We start from the raw sequence: 22,400 nt of genomic DNA on the forward strand, positions 1-22,400 counted from the left end.
CTCGTAATTACTGGGCTTGATTCTGACACACTCGCCAAGTGATGCAATAGTTTATCCACTCACTATTTATTGATCTTTTGAGCGAACCTTGTTACAATCCCTTGTTTGGGAGGCCCTGTCGCGGTCTCTCCCTTGGTTGCAGCTGTTGCACAAATATGCAACTTCTCTTTTTCTTTGGGATTAATTTCCACATCACATGAATTAACCCCAAGTGGAAGTATTTCTGTGACATGGGTGAACAAAAACATCATCCACTCACTCAAGGGAGTCTATGAGTTTCTTGGGCTCGACGGGCGGCGGGTAGATGACCTCATCAATGTGCTTGCGATTGCAGTTTGCATAGGCGGTGGAGATGTGAATGAAGGCCTCGAGGTGATGCATCTGCTGGGCCAGGCTGAGGAGCTGCTGTGTGGCGATCACGTTGAGCTGCAGGGCGTGTCTGCAGGAGAGGAGAGAGAGATTCATACGGTGTTAAAAAGACTGCACGTCTCTGGGAGTGTGTGTATGTAGATGTGGGAGGAAAGGTCGTGCAAATGAGTCTGTGTGGGAGGGAAAAGTTTGTGTGTGCGTGCTCAGGTTCAGTGTGTGCAGGGAAAGTCGTTGTGTGTGTGTGTTCGTGTTTGCTAGACTACTACTATCTTTGTATTTGCATGTATAAGCGTTTGTTTGCTGACGACTGAGTGTACCATTCAAATATGAATTTGCAAAGGAGCAGGAATTTGCAAAAAAATTCAAGCCGGAGCAGAGTGACACGGCGGGATAGAGAGGCATGAAATCAAACAGAGGAGAGGGAGAGAGAACAAGACTAAATGAGAAGGAGGGGAAAAACATGTATTAGCCTCATCATTTTCGCTCTTTTCATCTTGTAGTACCAGTCATAAAGCCAAGACTGAGCATTACAGCATCTACTGCGGCTCTGAATCGATGCAGAGAACGGTCCTGAACAATGCACGCTAGGGCTGTTCGATATAACGATATATATCGGATGACAATATAAAAACTTCTATCCTTTCATTTTATGCTATCGTTTGTTTCGTGGTGTCGCAAAATAAACTGTTTACGGCAATATTTTTTTCATCGTTTTGATGGTCACTGTAGTGGCTATATTAATTTCTTAAAGTTCTCTCTTTCTCTTATATTTAATATAACCACACTATGGACAGACAAGCGCCTGTTTTTATGCGTTGTGGTTAGCAACAACGACGGTAACACCATCGCCTGTCCGCTTGTTTATGTTCCACATAAACCTTTCACAATAAAGCTCAAGATCCTGTTGAGACTTTTCAAAGTAAACTGAATTACGTGAAAGTGCAGATTAGGATGAGAAGTAAAAAAGAGCCATCAGGTGCTAAAAAATAAACCTTAGACTCAAACTTTAGAACAGGCTTTTCCCCGCAGCACGCTGTGTAATAGAAAACGGCGGCCGTTACAACTTATGTCTAAAAATATAGTTTCATGCATCTGTTAAAACACTGGACTCCAGCTACATGACTCGCAGCTGGAAACGCTTCCCGCAAGACGAGCTGCCCGAGATTCACAGAACTTACAGAAAATGTTACATTTTTGTGATTTATATCGTTATCGGACGACAGAATTCTTATATCGGGATATGAGATTTTGGTCATATCGCACAGCCCTAATGCACGCCGCTTTACACCTGCAAAATCTGGCAAAGTGATAACTTGTTGCTCCTTCTTTTGTTGACTTTCTCTTCTTAAACACAGAGACTATAACCTTATAAATGACGCAGCAGCATTTCACCTCAACAGTCCAAAAGCAGAAACATTTTTTAAAAAAGTGTTTCTCTGAAGACAGAAAAATCCCGAGGACCACAAAATGAGAACAAATGCAGATAGAGTAATGAAGTTATTAATTGCATGATAGTTTAAAAGATTAAATCCCCCCTCCCAATTTAAACCATTGATAAAGTAGAAAATAAACATAAGTAGGGCCTAGCTGGCCATTTATTTATACAAGTCTAATAGATACTGGTCTTATAATGATGAGACAAGTGTTGTAATTAGCAATCCTCTGACTCTATACTGTCTAAAGCTGTTACAGCCTCCTCTTTCTGCTCTCCCTGCAGGGTTCCCTCCAGTAGGAGGCAGTGAGGCTTGTTAGGAGAATACTGGCTCACCTGTGTAGGCCTCCACATAAGCAGCCAGCCACTCATAACACCATGGCACATCTCATTCATCACCACTCTTACCCTGACTTCTCACGCCTCATGTTTATCGCTGCCATCATCTTCATTCTGCCAATGAAATCTATAATTGGCGTCCTCACCTGTCTTGCGTCACCTCTATAAAAAGACTCCATCTCTGGTGAAAGGAAGCACGTGTATCCGACTCAAACTTATGCAAGAATAATCAAGGTGCTGGCCTTTATCGTTTTAAAAATGTTTTCTTAAAGAGATGACAACAACAAAATCCTAACTGCCAGAAGAAGAAGAAACAAAAACAACTCAACCCACATGTGATTGATAATCCTCCTGTAGGCCACCCACACAACACATTTCACTTTATAAACCTCAGCCCTCAGCTGTGGATGTGCGTCAGCTCTGCAGCAGAACTACAACAACATACAGAGTCCATTTTGCCTAGAGCAAAGACGAGAAACGCTGTGGTCAGTTTCAACAGACACTGCATGATTCTCCGGCTCAGCGTGGGTGTCAATCACGAGGTCGCGGGAGAACCGAGAGGCAAAAAGCTGTGGGCGAACGGTCCAGTGGCACGAATCAGGTGCGGTCAGGCTGTTGGCAGCGGCAGGACGATGAAGACTGCGGTGGCGATCACCCGGTGAGCTTTTGAGTGCTGTGGGGGCGTGTCATCGCCCCTCCATCTTCTGGGACCATATGCAGGGCGTCACGCCAGCGGGACTACAGGGGGAAGATGGAGGCACCACTGCGCCCCTTCCTGCTCCTGACTCATCACCCATCTGTCTTTGCAGTTATGACTCAGATGCAACAACTACAGACCAGTATAGGCACTCATCAGAAACTACCAGCTATTGAGATCTGCTGACTGTGGAGGCCCTTTGAGTACAGCGTTCAAGACACTGAAGACGGTCCAATGTGGTCATAAAGCGATGGACATGGTCAGCGACAATACTCAGGCAGGCTGTGGTGTTTGAAGAGTGAATAACTGGTGCTATGGGTCCAAAGTGCCGAATGATTCATGCTCTCATGTTGTTTACAACAAATTCTTATCCTAACACCTGAATGTTGCTGCTCAGACGCTTCTTCTATTGTCCCAGTTTTCGTGGGCCAGTGTGAATTGTAGACCCAGTTTCCTGTCCTTAGCTGACAGGAGTGGCACACTGTATGGTCTTCTGCTGCTGTAGCAGCAGGGTTCAATGCGTTTTGTGTTCCGAGATGCTATTCTGCATATTTGGTGGTTATTCGAGTTACTATTTCCTTCCTATCCGCTTGAAGCAGTCTGACCAGTCTCCTCTGTCATCAACAAAGCTTTCACAAAGCTCACTGGATGTTATCTGTTTCAGACAGTTGTCTGTAAGGGTCACGGTCCTTTAGAGAAAAGCTCGAGTTAGCAAACAAAAGAAACTCCCAGCTGCTGATTTTTACTCATATGAAGCCACCGAGGTTATAAGACTTCAAAGTAATAATCTTAGAATAAAATCACTTTAAGGGTTTTTGTAGAATTTGTTTATCGGATAATTTTCCTAAATTTCAAGAGTCGTTTAATATCTGCTTAATGCTTAGACTGCCCCAAGTATTATCATTACTACTGTACATTTTATCAGTACTTCTCTGAAGCACAGAACTGTGTATTGATAAAGTGACAGATCGATGAATCAATATTAAATCACTAGCAGCTCTAATATTAACACTCAGTGCTGCTTTCTTCTTTAAAAAGGCCACTTCACCCCAAAAATCAAACATATATTTTCCTCTTATGGCTTTCTTGCAAGTTCATTTAAAACTACAATGTCAGGAAGCAAGCTAGCAGCTACCTGACATTGTAGTTCAGCCGAGGGGAGGATACCAGGAATGTTTACATCCTGTCACAGCTCATTACGAAGAAGAACCTCTACCCAAGGGTAGAGGGGCACTTGTTTCTGCAGTTCCTGGTAACCAGGTCATGATTTCTAGAAATTTTAACCCACTGCACAGAACATTATAGGGTGAAAATCTCTCTTTACTCACAGATTACCTTAGTTTGATCAATCCTATGATAAATAGAAATAAGTTTCAAGTTAAAACCAGCTTTCAATAAATAGCAATGATCCTTTAAGTGTGGATAAAGACTTGCACAGGATGAAGACCAGCTGAGGTGTTGGGCTGAAAAGCCCTGGACTGACTCTCGAGCCTTAAGCAGACTCTTCTGATTTATGGCCTCTGCACTGCTTACAAGGCTGCCGGTCACCAGACAAGAATAATGACTCTGAGATGACAAAAAGGGGAGGCGTGAGTAAAAAACCCAGTGAAGTCATATGAAGAAATAAAAGAAGAGAGAAGATAAAGGCCACTGAGAGAGAAAGATACAGAGACAGAGAGAGACTAAAGCACTAAGAGATCGATATGAATCGGTGTGCAGCTCAGTGCAGTGCAGCAGTCCTAACTGAGCTGTCACTCAAACTGGCCCGCCTCTGAACACCCATCTTCAGGGAGCTTTTAAAGAGCAGCACTACACCACGTCAGACAAATGATCTACCTCCACTCATCCATGCACACGGAGGCTGCAAACACACTGAAGGGGCGGCCTCACTCGCTTATCTTGGGAGGAATTTCCCTGCTTAAAAGAAGCTAAAACTGAAGATCTAATCTATGAATACCGGGATCATCACGTGGGGTCAACATGTGTGTAATCAGACTTACAAAATCCCAAAAATGCAGTGCAACTGAAAGTGTCCAGACACAAGCTATAAGCAGGAATGCCAATCATTCTTCTCTTTCCGGTTTCTCGGCTCATCCGTTTCACTCTGCAGATAATTTTTTACATGAAGGATCCAGTGCAGTCCAGGCTGGGCATTTGTACAGCAAGACAAAGAAATCTGCACACCATGTTTGTATATTTTTACACAAGCTTGCAGGCTCAGGCCCAGTCTATACAAATGGCTTCCCTGCCGCCTCCCAGCTATGACCAACTGACCTCAGACCAGACCTCACCGGCCTAGGCTGCCGGGGGCTTCCCATAATGGACTATTTCTTCTTCACTCCCTCTGTGTTTATACAGGACTCTGGATTTAATCATTAGATATTAATCTCTGGCTCTCAGACACAGTGAGTCTTTTGTCCGGTCTTCCTCCCATCACCCTATAACCAGTCACGACAGATGGCCGCTCCTTCCTGAGCCTGATTCTTTCAGATGTTTCTTCCTGTTAAAAGGGAGTTTTTCCTTCCAACTTTTGCCAAGTGCTTGCTCATACTGGGTCGTCTCATTGTTGGGGTTTTCTCTGTATTATTGTCGGGTCTTTTGGTGAACAGGATTCGAACATTATAGGACGGATCGTTGTTGCTTATGACAGGAAGTTACAGGTATGACTAGTCGGAGGAGAACATCAACACATTATCTAAAGGAGCACAACATAACGAGGTCATCACAGTGCTCACATCAGAATTCAACAACTCTACATTCAGCAAAGCTCCTCATAGACCAGTAACGAGCGAGACGTCCTCACTGGGACGTTGGAGCCTCTGAAGACTGACCGGCTATCTTAATACCGACTCAACACTGACTGAATCGCATCCTACCAACACTCCGAACATGCCACGACTCCCTGAGTAAAATAGGAACCATCTATTTTCTTATAGGTGATTTTACAAACTTGTAGAAACGGTTGATTTCTCCACACCCTCATCCTGCTCCACTTCCTCTTTGCGTCATGTCAATGAAACATTACCGTCATGCTCATTGAATTGCACATCCTCTGGAGTGCACCCTCTCAACAGCAAGTTCCTGCTACAAGCAACATTTACTCAGCAATAAAGACACCTTGCATAAAGTGGAACAGGATTGTAATGAGGTGTAATAATGAAACAAAGCAGCAGGAGTCTGTGTGTTCATTGTGTTGGAAAAAAAATAAATAAATAAATAAAAAAATGGATGAAATGCACGTGGTCCTCACTTGAGCGGCTCATCGAAGCGGATGGTGGCGGCGCAGTGGAAGACGATGTTGATGCAGGTGGTGAGCTTCTCCACATCCTCTGGGCTGATGGCCAGGCCCGGCTGCGTCAGCTCGCTGCTGATTGGGATGATCTTCTGGTGGAAATCGGGGTTTTCCTCCCTCACACGGTCGAAAAGCTGCCAGACAAAACAGAAATCACTAAAGGAAAGACTTTTATGTCTTAGCTAATTCACCAGCAGCGTTCAAATAATCGAACATTTAAATGCCATATACATTTTTCTTAAACTTGAAGAAGGCTGTGCTTTCTCGTAAGATGTGGACATTGGCATTGCATTGATGCTGTGTACGAAGTGAGCTGTATAAACAAACTTTGCTTATAGCTGTCAGGGAGAGAAGAACTATTACAGTCGACTCAAACACTAAAACACCATGGCAAGGAACGCAAATGTACTTTGCATAATCGCTTCAGGTGAGGAGATTGTTCTGATGCAAATGACCTGTACATTTTCATTTCACCAAAGCAGCGATAGTCAACGTGGACGAGATAAGACCGGTCAGACTGGACTGTTTAGAATCGCAACTTAACTCAAAATGTGGAAACGGCACATAGAAAGGAAAGCAAACAGACTGAAAAGTAAACTCACCTCATGAGTAGTAATGTTGTATTAGAGTGCATCTGTTTTAACAGGGTGGACCTAGTAACTCTCATTTTGCTGCTCTACCTTATTGAAAGCTACTAAAACAAAAGGAAAGATGCGTCCAATTGAGTTTCAAAGCAGCATTAATTCCAATTATAATCATGACAGTTAATCGATAAATGAGCTCTGTGAATTGACTATGAAGTCTTAATTAAAGGTGCCTTTTTTCACTAATGAATGGCTTCAACTAAAAGAAGATGGGACTAGGTGTTAAGCCAGGTAGGCTACAGATGTGAGAGCAGAGAGAGAGAAAAAAAAAAAAAAAAAAAAGTAGCGTGCCTGCCATCGACCAATGAGATTTATCCATCTGTGCCATGAGTCACACTGTGGAGTGTTTCTTGATAAATGTCTCAAAGTAAACACGGGTCAGTGAGTCAGCTTGCAAAAGTAATCTCCTCTCTAAAGAAAGGAATTCACTCCCCGTTTTATACAAAAACACTATCAGGGCTGTAAACCTCTGACCTGTATCTGACAGGGCCATTTGTGCCGCTGTTCGCCGCGCTCTGCTGTACATTCATGCTGAAACGCAAACCCTACTCGTGTTATTCCACCTGTTTACGCTGCCGTTCGCCGACTTCGTGCCGGAGAAAATATTCCAACATGGAGGCGGGGATTATGTGAAGTCTCGTCTAGATTTACCGGCTTGTGTATCACACGCCGTTCGCTGCCCGACACCCTGCAGAGAGCTGAGCATGTCAAGCCAATGTTTGAGTCAGGAGATGCTTCCCAAAGGCAGCGGAGTCAGATGTCATGCATTTATCTGTGCAGCTCCTACCAGGAAATTTGGCTTTGCCTTGCTGCACAGAGCAGCTGTGTTCAAAAGGCCTTTCACAGACAGATATTAAAGGATGAGAAGGAGAAAAGAAGGGGAGTGAGAGGGGAAGTGAAGGGATTGGCATCAAAACGCGTGCGCTCTGTTATGGAAGTGCCACCCTGTGTGTGTCAGCTGTCCTAAAAGCAGAGATCTCTCGCTTAGAGGACAGAAGTTGACTTAAACAGCTCTTTACAGTCATGCTCTGTATCCTCATCAATCCCTTGCTTTTTAATGGCACCCTACTCGCTCCCAATACTGTACATCATACTGCCCATATTAGGAACGAGCCCGCATGTACAGTATGCACTGTCATAACATCTGAGAGAAAGGGGTGGGGTTGGGGGGGTGTAAGGGATTTTCTCCATGCTCATGTAGAGCCGTTATTATTACCGTATGTAATGAAAAGTAACAGCGTTATCTCCCTCTGCTCGAGGCCAACAGCTGGTAGTAACGGAGTCTGCAGGGAGCAGGAGCAGAGGAAAAGATTCTGTGTGCAGCTTTCTCCAAAAAATATCAGCACTGCAAAAACTGTCCTTTCTGTGCTGCATGATTCAAGGAGCCGCCTTTTTTGGTTTTTCCTTGAACACAAATATAACAAAAACTGAACTTTCCCCAAGTGCTTATGCTCTGCTCTACTCGCATGTGATGAGGCTCAAGGGTAGCTGTCATCAGCTAAAAGAGCTCCGGCGGTAGGACAACGTATTCACAGCTCTGACACTTAAAGAAAGAAGTGTTAAAACTCCAACAAGTGTTTTCACAAATGCCGCCCAAGCACACGCAAAATTTGACAGTGCAACTGTGGCTTAATGAGATTTGCAACATTTCTTCAGGCTAAAACCACGTTAGCAACCCAGCAACTGAAAAAGGGTGAGCAATTTCCTCCATCCTCTGACCACAAACGGTGCAGAGCATGACGAACATAACAGATGTAAGCTGATATTCTTGATATAACACAGACAGTGCAGAAAGACTAAACTGATGAGGTTACTGCTTGCCAACTTTAAACAATATATAACAAGCTATATAATGATAGTAAAGCTGCCATTTCTCCACATCAGAAGTAGCCAGTTGAGGTGGGAATCTGGGCATCTCACTAGGATGCCTCATTGGACACCTCCTAGGTGAGGGCTTTAAGGAATATAGGGACCCTGGGGGAAGTTCCAGGATATACAGGAGAGATTATTAATACTGCTAGCTTGGGAACGCCTCATTCTCCAGAAGAGTGGACATATTGGATGTTGAATGTGGAACTGCCAGGAAGGAGGAAAAGAGGAAGACAACAGAGAAGATTCATGGGTGTAGTGAAAAATGACATGCAGGGGGCGAGTGTCACAGAGAGGACACTGGGGATAAGATGAGATGGAGGCAGATGATCTACTGAAGAAGAAGGCAAGTATTTCCTGGTTAACAGTTATCGCAGATATCGGCGCATCTCCAATATTTATACTTAAAATACTACTGTTCTTTGAAAACTAAGTTTATTTTAAAAGAAAGTGAGTGCAGCTTTTATGTGTAACAGTCCTCATCCTTCCCATAGTTTATGATTTGCAGTAGAGCTTCCTGTGATGTTCTGGATGATCTCTTAAGAGACAAGTGCCACTTTGTTGCGACAGCCCCGTCCTGACTTCACCCTACCAGCACACGTAATAAAATAAAAATAGGGAAATACAGCATTTACTCAACAGCATACGTTTATCAACTTACTGGCAAAGTCCGCCTGCAAAACATAGCTCAGATTTTCTTTGGCAAAACGAGAAACGAGCTGCCAGGAACAAAGAAAGCCTCCTCTACATTTGAACTCGTAGTAGGTGAGCAGGTACACAAGCAGCTCTGAGCAAGAAGCTGCTTCTTTCTCTCCCAGCTGCTCACTTCTCTCTTATCTGGTTGTGTGAAACTGTACTCTCTGCTACACACAGAAATGCAGTCTTCATGCACTACACAATCAGTATGCACATTTAAAAAGGATTAAATGAATAAATATTACATTTTGTCGTGCACTCTGACTACAGCTCACCAAATCATGGCACGTGCAGATCACTGAAGCACTTGTAACCCAAAGTTAAACTACAGAAAAAGCCAGAACGGAGAAAGAGCATCAGGGTCAAAAGGGTGAAAGAGGGCGTACAATGTGAGCTTCAGAGAGCTCTTTGTTACAGGCGCAGGCAGAGAATGGCATTGTGGGATTGAGGCCCTGCTTTGTAAAAAGCTCTCTGGGCGATAAGTGGCCTGTGCCAGCCTTCCACTGCACGTATTTACCACTGCACCCTTCTCCAACTCACGGGTGTTAGTGAGCAAACCGCCTTGTACAGGAAGACAATAGCCCACCAGTTTGGAGGATGCTGTGAGGGTGGGGGTGGGTGTTGGAGGGTGAAACATCACCACAGCCAAGTGTTTCAGTGCTGCATCCTGAAACAAAGTCATGGCCTTGAACAAGCAGCAGTTTCAGAAGTATAAAGTAACTCCTTTGGTTTAACGCACAGGTCTGAATGTGGTCATCACCTGTACTTCCAGTGCAATCGAGTGTCATTTTGTAGACCCAAAGGGCAATAAATCCTCCATCAAGAGTGCTTCAAGCAGCCACTGTGTGGACTTTCACAGAAACCCAACACTAATGGCACTTTCCTTTCAGCCCACCAAACCGAGATGCCATTTGAACAGCCTCACTTCTCGCTAACTGCCCTTTAACTCCACTCTTCTTGCGTGTTTTTTTTTTACTGGACCCTTCACACAGACCATTTCCTCGATTCTCCAGGACCAAAAAAGTTCAAAGAGAGCTGCACAAAATGAGCAAAAAGACGACACACAAAAGCTGTGAGATCATTGGCGATGTCTCAGACTGTTATGCTGCCAAAATGTCAGGTAACAATGGGACACAGCACAAAGCAGAGCTAATGATAGGTATGCTTTGCACGCTTCAGGTCCAACGTGACCTCCTGAGAGGCTGGTGGCCCCGGCAGCAAACCAGAAGAGTCATAATGCTTTTAAACAAAGTCCCACATTTCTTTCTTCCTCTTTGTCTTTCTTATATCAGACCTAGGAGTGTAATTTCTGTAATTTTTCTAAAGCCGGCACCTCAGTTTTGTTTACATGCAGCTCTTCTGCACTTTGAATGAGTGACAGTACATATAAAAACATCCTGTTTGGTCACCTAGGTGACAATACATCCTGTCACCGCCTGTTGTCTTTGTTCCCCAACACGTTTTCCAGCACGGCTTCCACAACAAATGCATGCAATACCCTGAATGTTTTCAATGCTTCCGTCAGACACAGGGTTGCATAACCTTGCTGGCTTCATCAGTCTTTTCAGCCCTGCAGCATGCAACAGTCCCCCTGTGGATGCATCCTGCTGCTGTCTGATACAAAATAAAAGTTTCATAAGATAATTTTCTTTTTAAAATTAAATTGACTTTTTTTTTCTTCAGTTGGATCTCGTCAGAAGTCTATTTGTAAAGTAAAACTTCATTTCTGATCCTCACAAAAGTGCAAAATAACGGACGGCTGGCTTAGCCTCAACTTTATATCGGCAAGAAAGTTTGAAATGCACTGCACAGCTGGTTCTATGGACAACGAATGGGAAGCATAGAGCAGATATTTTGATATTAGCTTGACTGCTTTGAAACCTGCACATGTAGGTTACTCAGAGGTCATCAGATTAATGGAAAAGAATGTGTGTGTTTGAAAGGAGATAAAGACAGGGGTACACAGCTACTGCCTAATGCCTCTCCATCTTTAATCAGTAAACAAATTCAGTTTCTTGACCTCGAGCCAAGACTCACATTCATGGAACCCTTCTCTTTTAATCTGTTCATTTGTAGCACCTTTCCCCGCCGACTACCTGAGACGACCATACCGGGTAGTTTATATTAGCCGGGGAAGCTCTACCACAACATGTTAGAAAGAAGCAATTAATGTATCTGTACCTCCAGTGCCGACCTCCATTTCCTGGCATGCACTGACTAAATTAGTCAAATAATAGGATACTCGCACAAACCAAATCTCCTCCTGGGCTGTCAACAAAAGGTTCTAGATAGGGTGAAGGATGCTGAATAACCATCATTATATTTCCAGATACCAGTGAGGTTCCCTCTCTCCCGTCTGCCTCAGTGACAACACCAGCGGTAAGGATTAAGCGCTGAGCCAGGGGAGAAATCAGAAATGCAAGGACTCTCATGGGAAGCTGTGAAGGAGGACAGATGTGTCTAACCCTCCTGAAGCTCTCAGCAAATTAAGGAAAAAAAATGGGTTCATTTCCAATCGTCTCCCGTGATATAAAACATACATTTTACAATCCTGTGTCACAACACATTTCAGCACACTCCTCCTCACAGTTAAAAACAAAACAAAACAGAAAACCCCCCCAAAACAATACCTGCCGTTTCAGAAATACCGCCTTAATAACGATTAGCTTTTTCTGGGTACCTGGCACCAAGATACCAAAAAATAGTTGATGAAAATAGGTGGAACAAGGTAAATGCAGGAGTGAGAGTTCTGGTTTACCTGGCAGCAAATGCCGCCTTTACAAGGCTTTATATTTCACGACTTGCTTAAGAGAGACAATACCCATTCTCTCTATTCAGCCATCTCATCCAACTGATCACGATTTGTGGGGAACAGCTCACTAAAGCAAAGTAATGAAAATGGAGGGTTTTCTCATGCCTGTGCTTACGTCGTACACTCAACTGAAGCGATCAATACGAGGGCAGTAATCAAGTCTGCAGTGACAGCAAATGCAGAGTTTCTGGGCTTGGCGTTCGGGAGGCCGCTGGCTTCCAGTCTTTAAGACAATGACCTCCTGCTGAGCGAAGGGGAATTTTATTACCCTCCAAGAGCAAAAGGAGAGACATAAGCAAGATTGTGTGCGCTGCTTGCTTTTCTGCCCATATTAAATGCTGCAGATAATTAGCTGTGCTCTCTTACCATTTATAAATGCCAAGTTCACTTGATAATTAATTCCAGCACTCCCCTCCTCAGCGTTAACTCTTTGTGCTTGCCACAGGAAAGCCCATCATTGTTTGAGTACCGGATTTACAGCAGTCTGGTGCCACCAATCTACAAGGCCTCTCTGGACCTTTTATAGTTTTGCTCAGGCAGTAAAAGGTCAGAGTGACATTAGCTCAAAACAAATCTCATTGCATTCGCAGCCATTTGCACTCTGCTTTTATGCAGAAAGAATGTGATCATTAACCACATGTGATGCACTGGATTAGACAAATGATGTCCGATTTGAGTCAATAGTCATAGTAATGATTTATTAGGTGCACCTGCTCAGCGACTCATTAATGCAAATATCTAATCAACCAATCATATGGCAGAAACTCAGTGCATTTAGGCATGCAGACACGGTCAAGTCGACCTGCTGAAGCATCAGAATGGGAAACAAAGGAGAACAGATAACCACAGTGGTAAATAACCCAAGCACCACTCCCGTCAGCTTGCTTTACCCACTACCTGGGGACCACTGGGCATCACCATCATGCCAAAGCTCAAATCCTGAACATTACCATTAGTTCACGGCTCTCAAATGGCCTCGACAGCCAGCAGATCTCAATCCTGTAGATCACCTTTGGGATGTGATGGTGCAATGCAGCTGTGTGATGCTATCATGTCAACATGGACCAGAATCTGAGGAAGACTTCCAGCACCTTGTTGAATCTGTGACATGACTATGAAAAGGCAGTTCTGAAAGAAAAGTGGGCCGAATCTCTAACAATAAAGTGACGTTAAATATTTCATTTGAAGACATTCTTTTTGAAGAATGTGGATCGTCAACAACTGTGTATATTATTTCCGTCTACTATTGAAATATCATCTTTAAGGCAACACGTCAGAAACTAGGTTCTTTCACACTGATCTGAGGGTGTTTCCGAGGACAAAACCGCCTCTCTGTGACCCTCTCTGCCCCTTTAATGACAGGAAACAGGATTGCATTCATCTCGACCAGACCAAATCTGAAACCATGTGTTTTCGTTCTTTAGTTAAGCCCCATTTGTTGACTTCACTTGCCTCCAGCTGTTCATACAATATTAAAAAGCCTTGATTCATGATTTGATTCTTTAAATACTTCAGGGTTATTTTTCTTTCAAGGATGAGATACAGAACATAAAACACATTCTCAGACTAGGGCTGTTCGATATAACGATATATATCGGATCACGATATAAAAACGTCTATCGTTTCATTTTACGCTATTGTTTGTTTTGTGGTGTGGCGAAATAAACTGTTCACGGTAATATTTTTTCATCTTTTGGATGGTCACTGTAGTGGCTCTATTAATTTCTTAAAGTTCTCTCTTTCTCTTATATTTATTATAAACACACTATGGACGGACAAGCGCCTGTTTTTATGCGTTGTCCTTAGCAACAATAACGATAAAACCATCGCGTGTCCGATTGTTTATTTTCCACATAAACCTTTCAGAATAAAGCTCAAGATTCTGTTGAGACTTTTCAAAATAAACCAAATCACGTGAAAGAGTATGCAGAGTATTTACGGATGAGAAGTAAAAAAAGAGCCGTCAGGTGCTAAAAAATAAACCTTAGACTCAAACGTTAGAACAGGCTTTTTCCCGCAGCACGCCGTGTAATAAATACTCAAAGAAAACAGCGGCCGTTACAACTTATGTCTAAAAATGTATCGTTTCATGCATCTGTTAAAACATTCGACTCCAGGTACACGACGCCCAGCTGGAAACACTTCATGCAAGTCGAGCTGCTCGAGATTCACAGAATTTTCGGAAAATTTTAAGTTTTTGTGATTTATATCGTTATCGGACGATAGATGTCTTAAATCGGGATATGAGATTTTGGTCACATCGCACAGCCTTATCTCAGACAGACATAAAAGTTGGCTAACAGACACAGATACCAGCTGTATAACAGCCTAATAAAATACCTGAATTTCATTCATCAAAACTGAAGCACAAACTTACTGGACATTAACATTTTAACTAATTAATTCTAGTAAAAATACTCCAAAAGACATCAACACTACAAATAGAGACTTGAGGTACGGTTCAGGGACTAATGGTGCAGCCGGTGTTGGGACACCTGAGAGAATACACCCACTAACTTTAAGCCAACAATCTGTTGAGGTAGGAACAGGAAACTGAAGACGTCTGGAAGCAGCCACATGTGGCACCTCCAGGGACTGCAGTTCTCAACACTTTCAGCCTCACAGAAACATGGCGTTTCAGGTAGTCAGGTAGTCTCCCTCCACATACATCTGTGGAACACTGAGCAGGGCTGAAACAAGCTCCGGAAGAACACCCCCTCTTCCCAAACGGCTTCACCAGCAACCTTTATTATGCTGGTCTGTTTCATAAACTTGACTTAATTTGTGGACTAACTACATGCAATCCTTTTCATTCTCTCTCGAGGGAGGAGTGTTAGAGCTTTAGGTCACCTCATTCTGTTTGCCTAATTCATGCTATTGCACGACAAACAACCACAGAGGAACAAATGGCATGCTGAAGGCCAGACTAGCTGCCATATCATGTGCTCTAAATAGTCATCTCTTTGCAGGAGTCAGAGCAGCAAATGCCAAGTCACTGCACGCACCTTCATCCTTAGATTGCTGTTTAAACATACACACCTCAACACACCTTAAACACACTGCAATGCACACTGGCACACATTAAGTGAAGGATTTAGCTAATAAGCACTAAATCAGGAATTAACATTGGGAAACAGGATAAGAACAGGCTGACGTTTCCCCGGGGAGCGATAGATAGATGCTTCAGATGCTGGCAGCTGGCACGAATTTCATGCCCAGCTCCACAAGTGAAGCCCAGGGTTGCCCGTCAGGGACAGCAGCAATCAATGAAACTTGAATATTTATACTGCTGGAAAGATCACCTGGCTGTGGATGCAAACAAGAGGAAATCAATACAACAGTGCAGTTATATTAGATCAAAGTGTAATAATGGGTAAACGACTGAAAACCACAGAGAAGGGAGAGGACCCCATCCATAGTCACGGCTGTTTTCACATTGACATTTAATTTGTAAAAAACGAAATAGTGTCACACTTTTGTTACTTGTGTTTCACAGAGCTCAGTACTTTGGCATCACAGACAATGATAATCTTTATGCTGGTATCTATAATGGATCATATCCGTAAGCACGTGTTAATACTCGAATACTTTTTTCGCTCCACGCATACTCGGGTGTGACCATTTCCATGACGTGTCTTAAGCGGAGGTATTTCAGGCATCTTATCATACATCAAGCAGTGATGCACTACATTCATACTAATAACTCTCTTTATGTTCAAGTCTGGGCAGCTTCACAATGACGCAAGTCAGCCTGCCGTAATTGCAACGTCTCTAAACATTCCAACTCCTTCCTGAAGTGCCTCCAGATGAACCTAATGCAGGCAGAACGTTTATGATCATTTAGAGCCATCTGTGCTCCAGCTGCCACACTGATCAGTGAACAGCCTCTCCAGCATGACTACAGAGCCCCCCCCCCGGTTACAGGATCCTGCCTTGTCGGCTAAATTCCAGAAGACCCCAGTTCCTACCGCAAGCATTCCACTTTCCACCTCTTCAGCTGACAGCCCAGCACATCCTTCACAGTTACAGAGCTGGTTCTGCAGTGTGCTGTAAAGCCTCAAACACTATGACTAGGCTTCAACAGCCTGCTAGTGGGTGGGAAAAGCATGCCACAGAGCAGGAGAGAGGCTTTTTTGTACCCAAAGGCCTACTTATCAAGTGCCTGACATGCCATTCGGCACCCGGTACCGCAGAAAGAGCTGCAGTCATCCAAATGTTTTCAGTGAATCAAAGAAGCCTCAGCGCAGACAGAAACAGAGAGAGACAGAGCTTAAATGTCAGAGTCGGAGCAGCGGAGAAGCACAGAAACAATGAGATTCCTATCGGTTTGTCCTTTTCCTGCTCGGGGCAGCTCATCTGATTGCATCCTTTGAAAAACACAATGGGACAGATCTCTTGGCCGTTACCTAGCAACAGGTGGTAAGAAAAGATACTGGCCTGGTTTGAAGGAGGAGAAGAGAGGCTACTTGAGAGACGAAGCGGTTCGCCTTCATGAATTATCCCAAATCTGAACAGAATAATACTGACCCGAGGTCTTGCATGAATACCAATTAGTAGTTGAAGCTTGGTCATGGAAACTTAATGACATCACTTCTGAATGCAGACTGAGCATGAGCGAGCCTGCGGTTGGCAGAGCATCAAGCAGTGACCTGATAGCAGACACTAATAGACGGATGCCAAAACCAATGAAAAACCTGATGGCAGGGGAAATACTGCAAACACAAGTGGGAGATGTGTTAAAAATAATAAAAAAATCTGATTGTACACAAACAATTTACAACATTATATTTCCTTTTATTGATTTTTTTTTTTTTTTTTTAATTTGCCTGCATGGTGCTGCTGTGTGACACAGATCTGCTAGTGCGGCTTTGTGGGGTTTCCCAGTGACTCCTCCAGGACTTGTTCTTCATACAAGGCTTCACTAATCCAGCTTAATGAATCCTCATTAGGCTGAAATTGTCTTGGAAACTTCCATTCAGCTAATTTGGCAGCAGTAAAGAATCAAACTGGCACATTATGATGACTGACAGATTTCATTAAAGAAAAAAAACATGTATACAAAAGGTGGACGACTGGACAGCTTCCCAAAACACAGATGTGGGGAGAGAAAAAAAAGCCAAAGTCTAAATTAGATAAATTTCCTTAAAGATGGCTTCTGTCATTTATGTAGTTGTTATAAATGTTCAAATTCCTTTTTCCCTTGGTAATTTTGAATTAAAATGGCTAACTGATGCCATAAAAAGGCAGGCAATGATTGATAACCATAATTGGTAACTGACTGAATCAGACTGCTCCCAACTGCTGAAGCGACTTCTTCTGCAGTAAACTGGAGTAAATGACCTTTAGGGGTCTGAGCAAACCCACAGTAACTAACCAGAAGCAGTGTATATATGTCAGATGAAGTGTGATTTGTTTGTGAAGCCTCGAGCTGAATGTTTCTGCTGTTGCCATCTTGCCAACAAGAGAGGCATGGATCTGCGACTGCAAAACAATTAACAGCGCACATCCTAATAATCCTGCCCAAAGAAACTTGAAATAAGCAAAATGTACAAAATGGGTTTCATTTTTTCTTTAATATGACCCGAAGAGAGCCAGGACCACGGGTCATTTTCCGACAGACTTCAGTAAGGCCACAGATACTGCCCCCGATGGGCTCTAAGAACAATGGCCTTACTTTTCAAACCCAGAAGCTGTCTGATGCCATCTCAAACGATTTTACTTTCACAGAGGCCAAATGTAGAACGCTTGAGTTAGCTATTGTTTTGAAGCCACTACATTAAACTAAGACACGTGCAACCCTAAAAATGGACTTTTTGTATGCATTTTGAAGAACTATATGAAAGATCTGATGGACTCTGTCAGTCAGTGCTTAGCGCTCCTACAGTTTCCCCATTGTTTGCGTTGAGTACCCTGGCTTTTATTACACAAACACCGTGTTATTTACTTTGTTTTATTTGATTTATTTAGTGCATAATCATTGTTCATTTAGTAACTTGTATGTATAATGTATAAATTAAAAGTGCTCTTTAATCCAAAACCCTTAGACTTCTTACAGGTTCAGGCTTTCTAGACTTGCAGCATTAAACCAAGTTAACATAACCCTAAGTATACAAATTATGCAGCTCTGTTGCTGAAGCGTCGACAAATAAACCGTTTGATCGTCAACGATTACTTTTCTCCCCTGAAAGCCACAGCAGAGGAGGGCCGTGCATGTGAAACTCCTCTCCTTGTCGCCCACTCTCGCCATTTCTGCTGAGCCTAAATTACAGGGTGTTATAACTGGCACTTTTACAGCGCTGTTGTGTCAGAGTAAACTAATTACATGGTGAGAGGCAGTCTCTGAAGCGGAGGCATCGCAGTCACCTTGACAAGAGGAGGGAGAAATAAAACCAAAAAAAACCAAAAAAACTAATACACCCCCCCCCCCCAAAAAAAGTGTTGTGCTACGTTAAGGTACGCATTCTCCAACTGCTGCTCCACTGCCATCACAGCAGCTGTGAGAATAATGAATGCAGCAGCAAGGTTCAATGAGAGCAGTAAAAATAGATGCTATCACAGGAAGGAGGAGTGATACAGAGGAGGTTTTCTTAGGTGTACTGACAGTTTGAGGCTGATGGTACACAGAGAGCAGAGGCCGGAGCACGCATCGCCTGCGAGCGAGCACATCGACGCACAGCCAGCGTCAATCCTTTGGTCCTCATCAAGTCGAAAACAGTTTGGAGGTTTTTGTTGAGTCATGCTTTGCTGCTGATACAGCTGACGCCACATATTCGGAGCTCATCCTCACCTCTCTCCTCCTTTCTTCCCTCTGCTGTTGTCTCCTTCACCCATTTCCTCTCAACCCGCAGCTTTTCTCTCTGATCTTTTTGTCCTTAGGACATCCTTTGCCCCAAAGCCTCCCGACTTTATTAAACATCCAGTGCACTCATATTCTCCTACTTCTCAAAGCACACCAGATACACAGGGGTGAATAATGAAGTGGACCCCCGGATGAACTCAAATCACTCCGGTCGGATTTTGGAGCCAAGTTGGACAGCATCGATATAAGACTGACTGGGATGGCGAGCGCAGTGACTGCACTGGAGGGTAAAGTCTCGGAGGTAAAGCAAGACATATTGAACCAGGGGGCTCATATCGAAGAGGCCGAAGCCCGCATTGCCGAAGTTGAAAGCACACTTGAGAAAACAGAAACATCACTGAACTCGGCTATCAAACGAATCGCACTTCTTGAAGCCAAAACAGATGATTTGGAAAACCGCGGACGACGAAAGAACCTGCGCGTCTTCGGCATAAAAGAGGGAGCAGAGGGGCAACAATCACTCTTCCACTTTATTAACATCCTGCTACCTAAGTGGCTGGGGCTAGCGCCCGACAAGTCATTCACACTGGAACGAGTGCATCGCACGCTTGCCTCCGGGAAACCAAACCAGAGCAGAGCGGTGCTTGTTCATTTCTTAAAATTCCAAGAGAAGGAACTGGTATATCGGGAAGCAAGAAAACAACAAATTACACATGATGGGGCCAAGATCACATTTGCACAGGATCTGTCTGCGGAGACGGTTCGGATCCGACGGTGATTTCACCCGGTTGTCAAACTGTGTATTGATATCAATGCCTTCCGTGGATTCCAGCACAACCCGTGCAGACTCGGGATCCTGTACGGTGGAAAGATCCACCTCTTCTCAACACCTCAAGAAGCCGAAAAATTCTACAAGAATCTGCCGAAGGAAACAGCAGAAGATGCTCAACACCAGTGAGTCGGTTAAACAACAGGTTAACCATTAAGACACTCCATAAGACTGCCTCTGCTTCAACATAACTGACCAGTAATTGAGTCACTGATAAGAGACCGATAAAATTTTGAGCTCGAATTTATGTGGGACAGACACTATCTCTACTTTCAAGATTAGGCTTAAAACTTTCCTTTTTGCTAAAGCATATAGTTAGGGCTGGACCAGGTGACCCTGAATCCTCCCTTAGTTATGCTGCAATAGACATAGGCTGCCGGGGGATTCCCATGATGCATTGAGTTTTTCCTTTCCAGCCACCTTTCTCGCTCACTATGTATTAACAGACCTCTCTGCATTGAATCATATCTGTTATTAACCTCTGTCTCTCTTCCACAGCATGTCTTTTATCCTGTCTTCCTTCTCTCACCCCAATCGGTCGCAGCAGATGGCCGCCCCTCCCTGAGCCTGGTTCTGCCGGAGGTTTCTTCCTGTTAAAAGGGAGTTTTTCCTTCCCACTGTTGCCAAAGTGCTTGCTCATAGGGGGTCATATGATTGTTGGGTTTTTCCTCTGTATCTATGAAGCGCCTTGAGGCGACTTATGTTGTGATTTGGTGCTATATAAATAAAATTGAATTGAATTGAACTTATGTTAACATAACTGAGCGTTTTTAAGCGCATATTCGTTCTAAGTTTGATCGCAATCGTTTTTTGGTTGTATATTAACAGCTGAACCTCAACTAAGTCTTTTTTTGTTTTGTCCTACCAAGGGTAAACTTTACTTTATTACTGGGGAAAAAATCTGTATCATATGGTTAGTATACACTGTCTGATTTATGGGGTTTTGGAGAGGTCGCGTTGACTAGTTACTCCTCAGTGACGTGGATTAACGCCCTCCAAATAATTTGTTCAAGGGAGGGGGGAGACATTTCCAACAAGGAAATGAAAATGTTCAATCAGAAATTGTTTACAAGTTCTTTATCTGGTATGTGTGAGTGTGTGAATGTATGTGCAAACCTGCTTCTTCAATTTTTCCTTTACTTTGTTTATTTAAGTAAACAGTCTGACAATATTTTATGGAGAGGACAACTAAAGAAAACATTTTGAACGTTAACATTACGACCTGGAACGTTAGGGGGATACGGAAGTTAGCTAAACTGAAACAAGTATTAAACCGACTAAAACATTTTAACTCTAGAATTATTTTCCTACAAGAATCTCATCTTACTGCATCAGAGATACATTTATTAACCAAAAGATGGCAGGGTCAGGTCTCTTCTTTTACTAGACATGCCAGAAGAGTCATTACTCTTATACATAAGTCAATCCCATTTCAAACTACGAGGGTGATTACAGATCCAAACGGGAGATATGTAATTGTGCAGGGCCGTATCTCCATGTTAGAAATAAACCTGATAAATATCTATGGCCCCAACGAGGATAACCCATCCTTCTATGAAAATCTATTTCTCACAATATCAACCTTGGAGGGCCTTTATATCATAGGAGGGGACTTTAATTGCGCCCTGGACCCTAACCTGGATAGGTCGTCTCAAGCTGACACTACTCATACCCAGACTAGAAAAATACTTTTTAACTATATGAAAGATTTGAGAATAAATGAGGTCTGGAGAACAAGGAATCCAAATAACAGGGAATTTTCATGTTATTCTAGTTCGTATCAAAGTCATTCGCAGATAGACTACTTTCTTATCTCTACAGAGTTATTACCTTGTGTTGAGAACTGTTGGTATAACAGTATTGTGATTAGTGATCACGCAGCAGTATGTCTATCAGTTAGATTGGGTGAAGTTGATCAAGGTGTAAAGCGATGGAGGATGCAAACATTTTTGTTAAAGTACCCATCATTTGTCAAATTTATAGAAACTTGCATTGATCAATATTTTCAAATAAATAAAGATGAAACCACAGCTAGTATTAGGTGGGAAGCATTTAAAGCTTACATAAGAGGGAAAATTATAAGCTACAGTAGCAACAGGAGTAAGCAATATAACCAAGAATTAAAATCGTTAGAAAGACAAACTAAATCTAATGAAACAGAATTTTACCAGAGCAATGATCCCACTAAACTAAACAATTTGACTATTCTAAGAGCCAGGTATGATAAATTAACAGCAGAGAAAGTGGCAAAAAGTTTAATGTGGACCAAACAATTCTTTTATGACCAAGGAGAGAAGGCAGGAAAATTATTGGCCTGGAGGATAAAAAAAGATGCAAGCGGAAAAGGCCATCACCCACATAAAGTCCAAATCGGGTATTATAACAACAGACCCTTTAGAAATAAACGAAAATTTCAGAGAGTTTTATCAATCTTTATACCAATCTGAATATACAGGAAACAGAGAAACACGATGCATTTCTTGATCAGTTAAAATTTCAAACCCTCTCAGAAGAGGATAAAACAGCCCTTGATAGTCCTTTAACAATAAAAGACCTGTCAGAAGCCATAGACGACCTGAATAGCGGTAAAACGCCTGGCCCTGATGGACGTCCAATGGAATT

At 43.0% G+C, this 22,400-nt stretch overlaps 1 protein-coding gene across 3 annotated transcripts in view; it reads right to left on the minus strand.

The window, feature by feature from the left end:
* Window positions 1–22,400, minus strand: part of LOC308399387 (fatty acyl-CoA reductase 1) — a 62,938-nt gene that overhangs the window by 14,488 nt on the left and 26,050 nt on the right. For all 3 annotated transcript variants that reach the window (XR_013972152.1, XM_080886621.1, XM_080886622.1), the window contains exons 3-4: window positions 6,088–6,263; window positions 260–439 (exon numbers count right to left, since the gene is read on the minus strand). Coding sequence is in view for 2 of the 3 variants with exons in the window: in XM_080886621.1 (XP_080742747.1) it covers window positions 260–439; window positions 6,088–6,263 (356 nt within the window). In the remaining variant the exon portion in view is untranslated. The remainder of the gene's footprint in view (window positions 1–259; window positions 440–6,087; window positions 6,264–22,400) is intronic.

This window comes from Rhamphochromis sp. 'chilingali', assembly GCF_963969265.1.
Source record: "Rhamphochromis sp. 'chilingali' genome assembly, chromosome: 7".
In the NCBI taxonomy this organism is placed as follows: Eukaryota; Metazoa; Chordata; class Actinopteri; order Cichliformes; family Cichlidae; genus Rhamphochromis; species Rhamphochromis sp. 'chilingali'.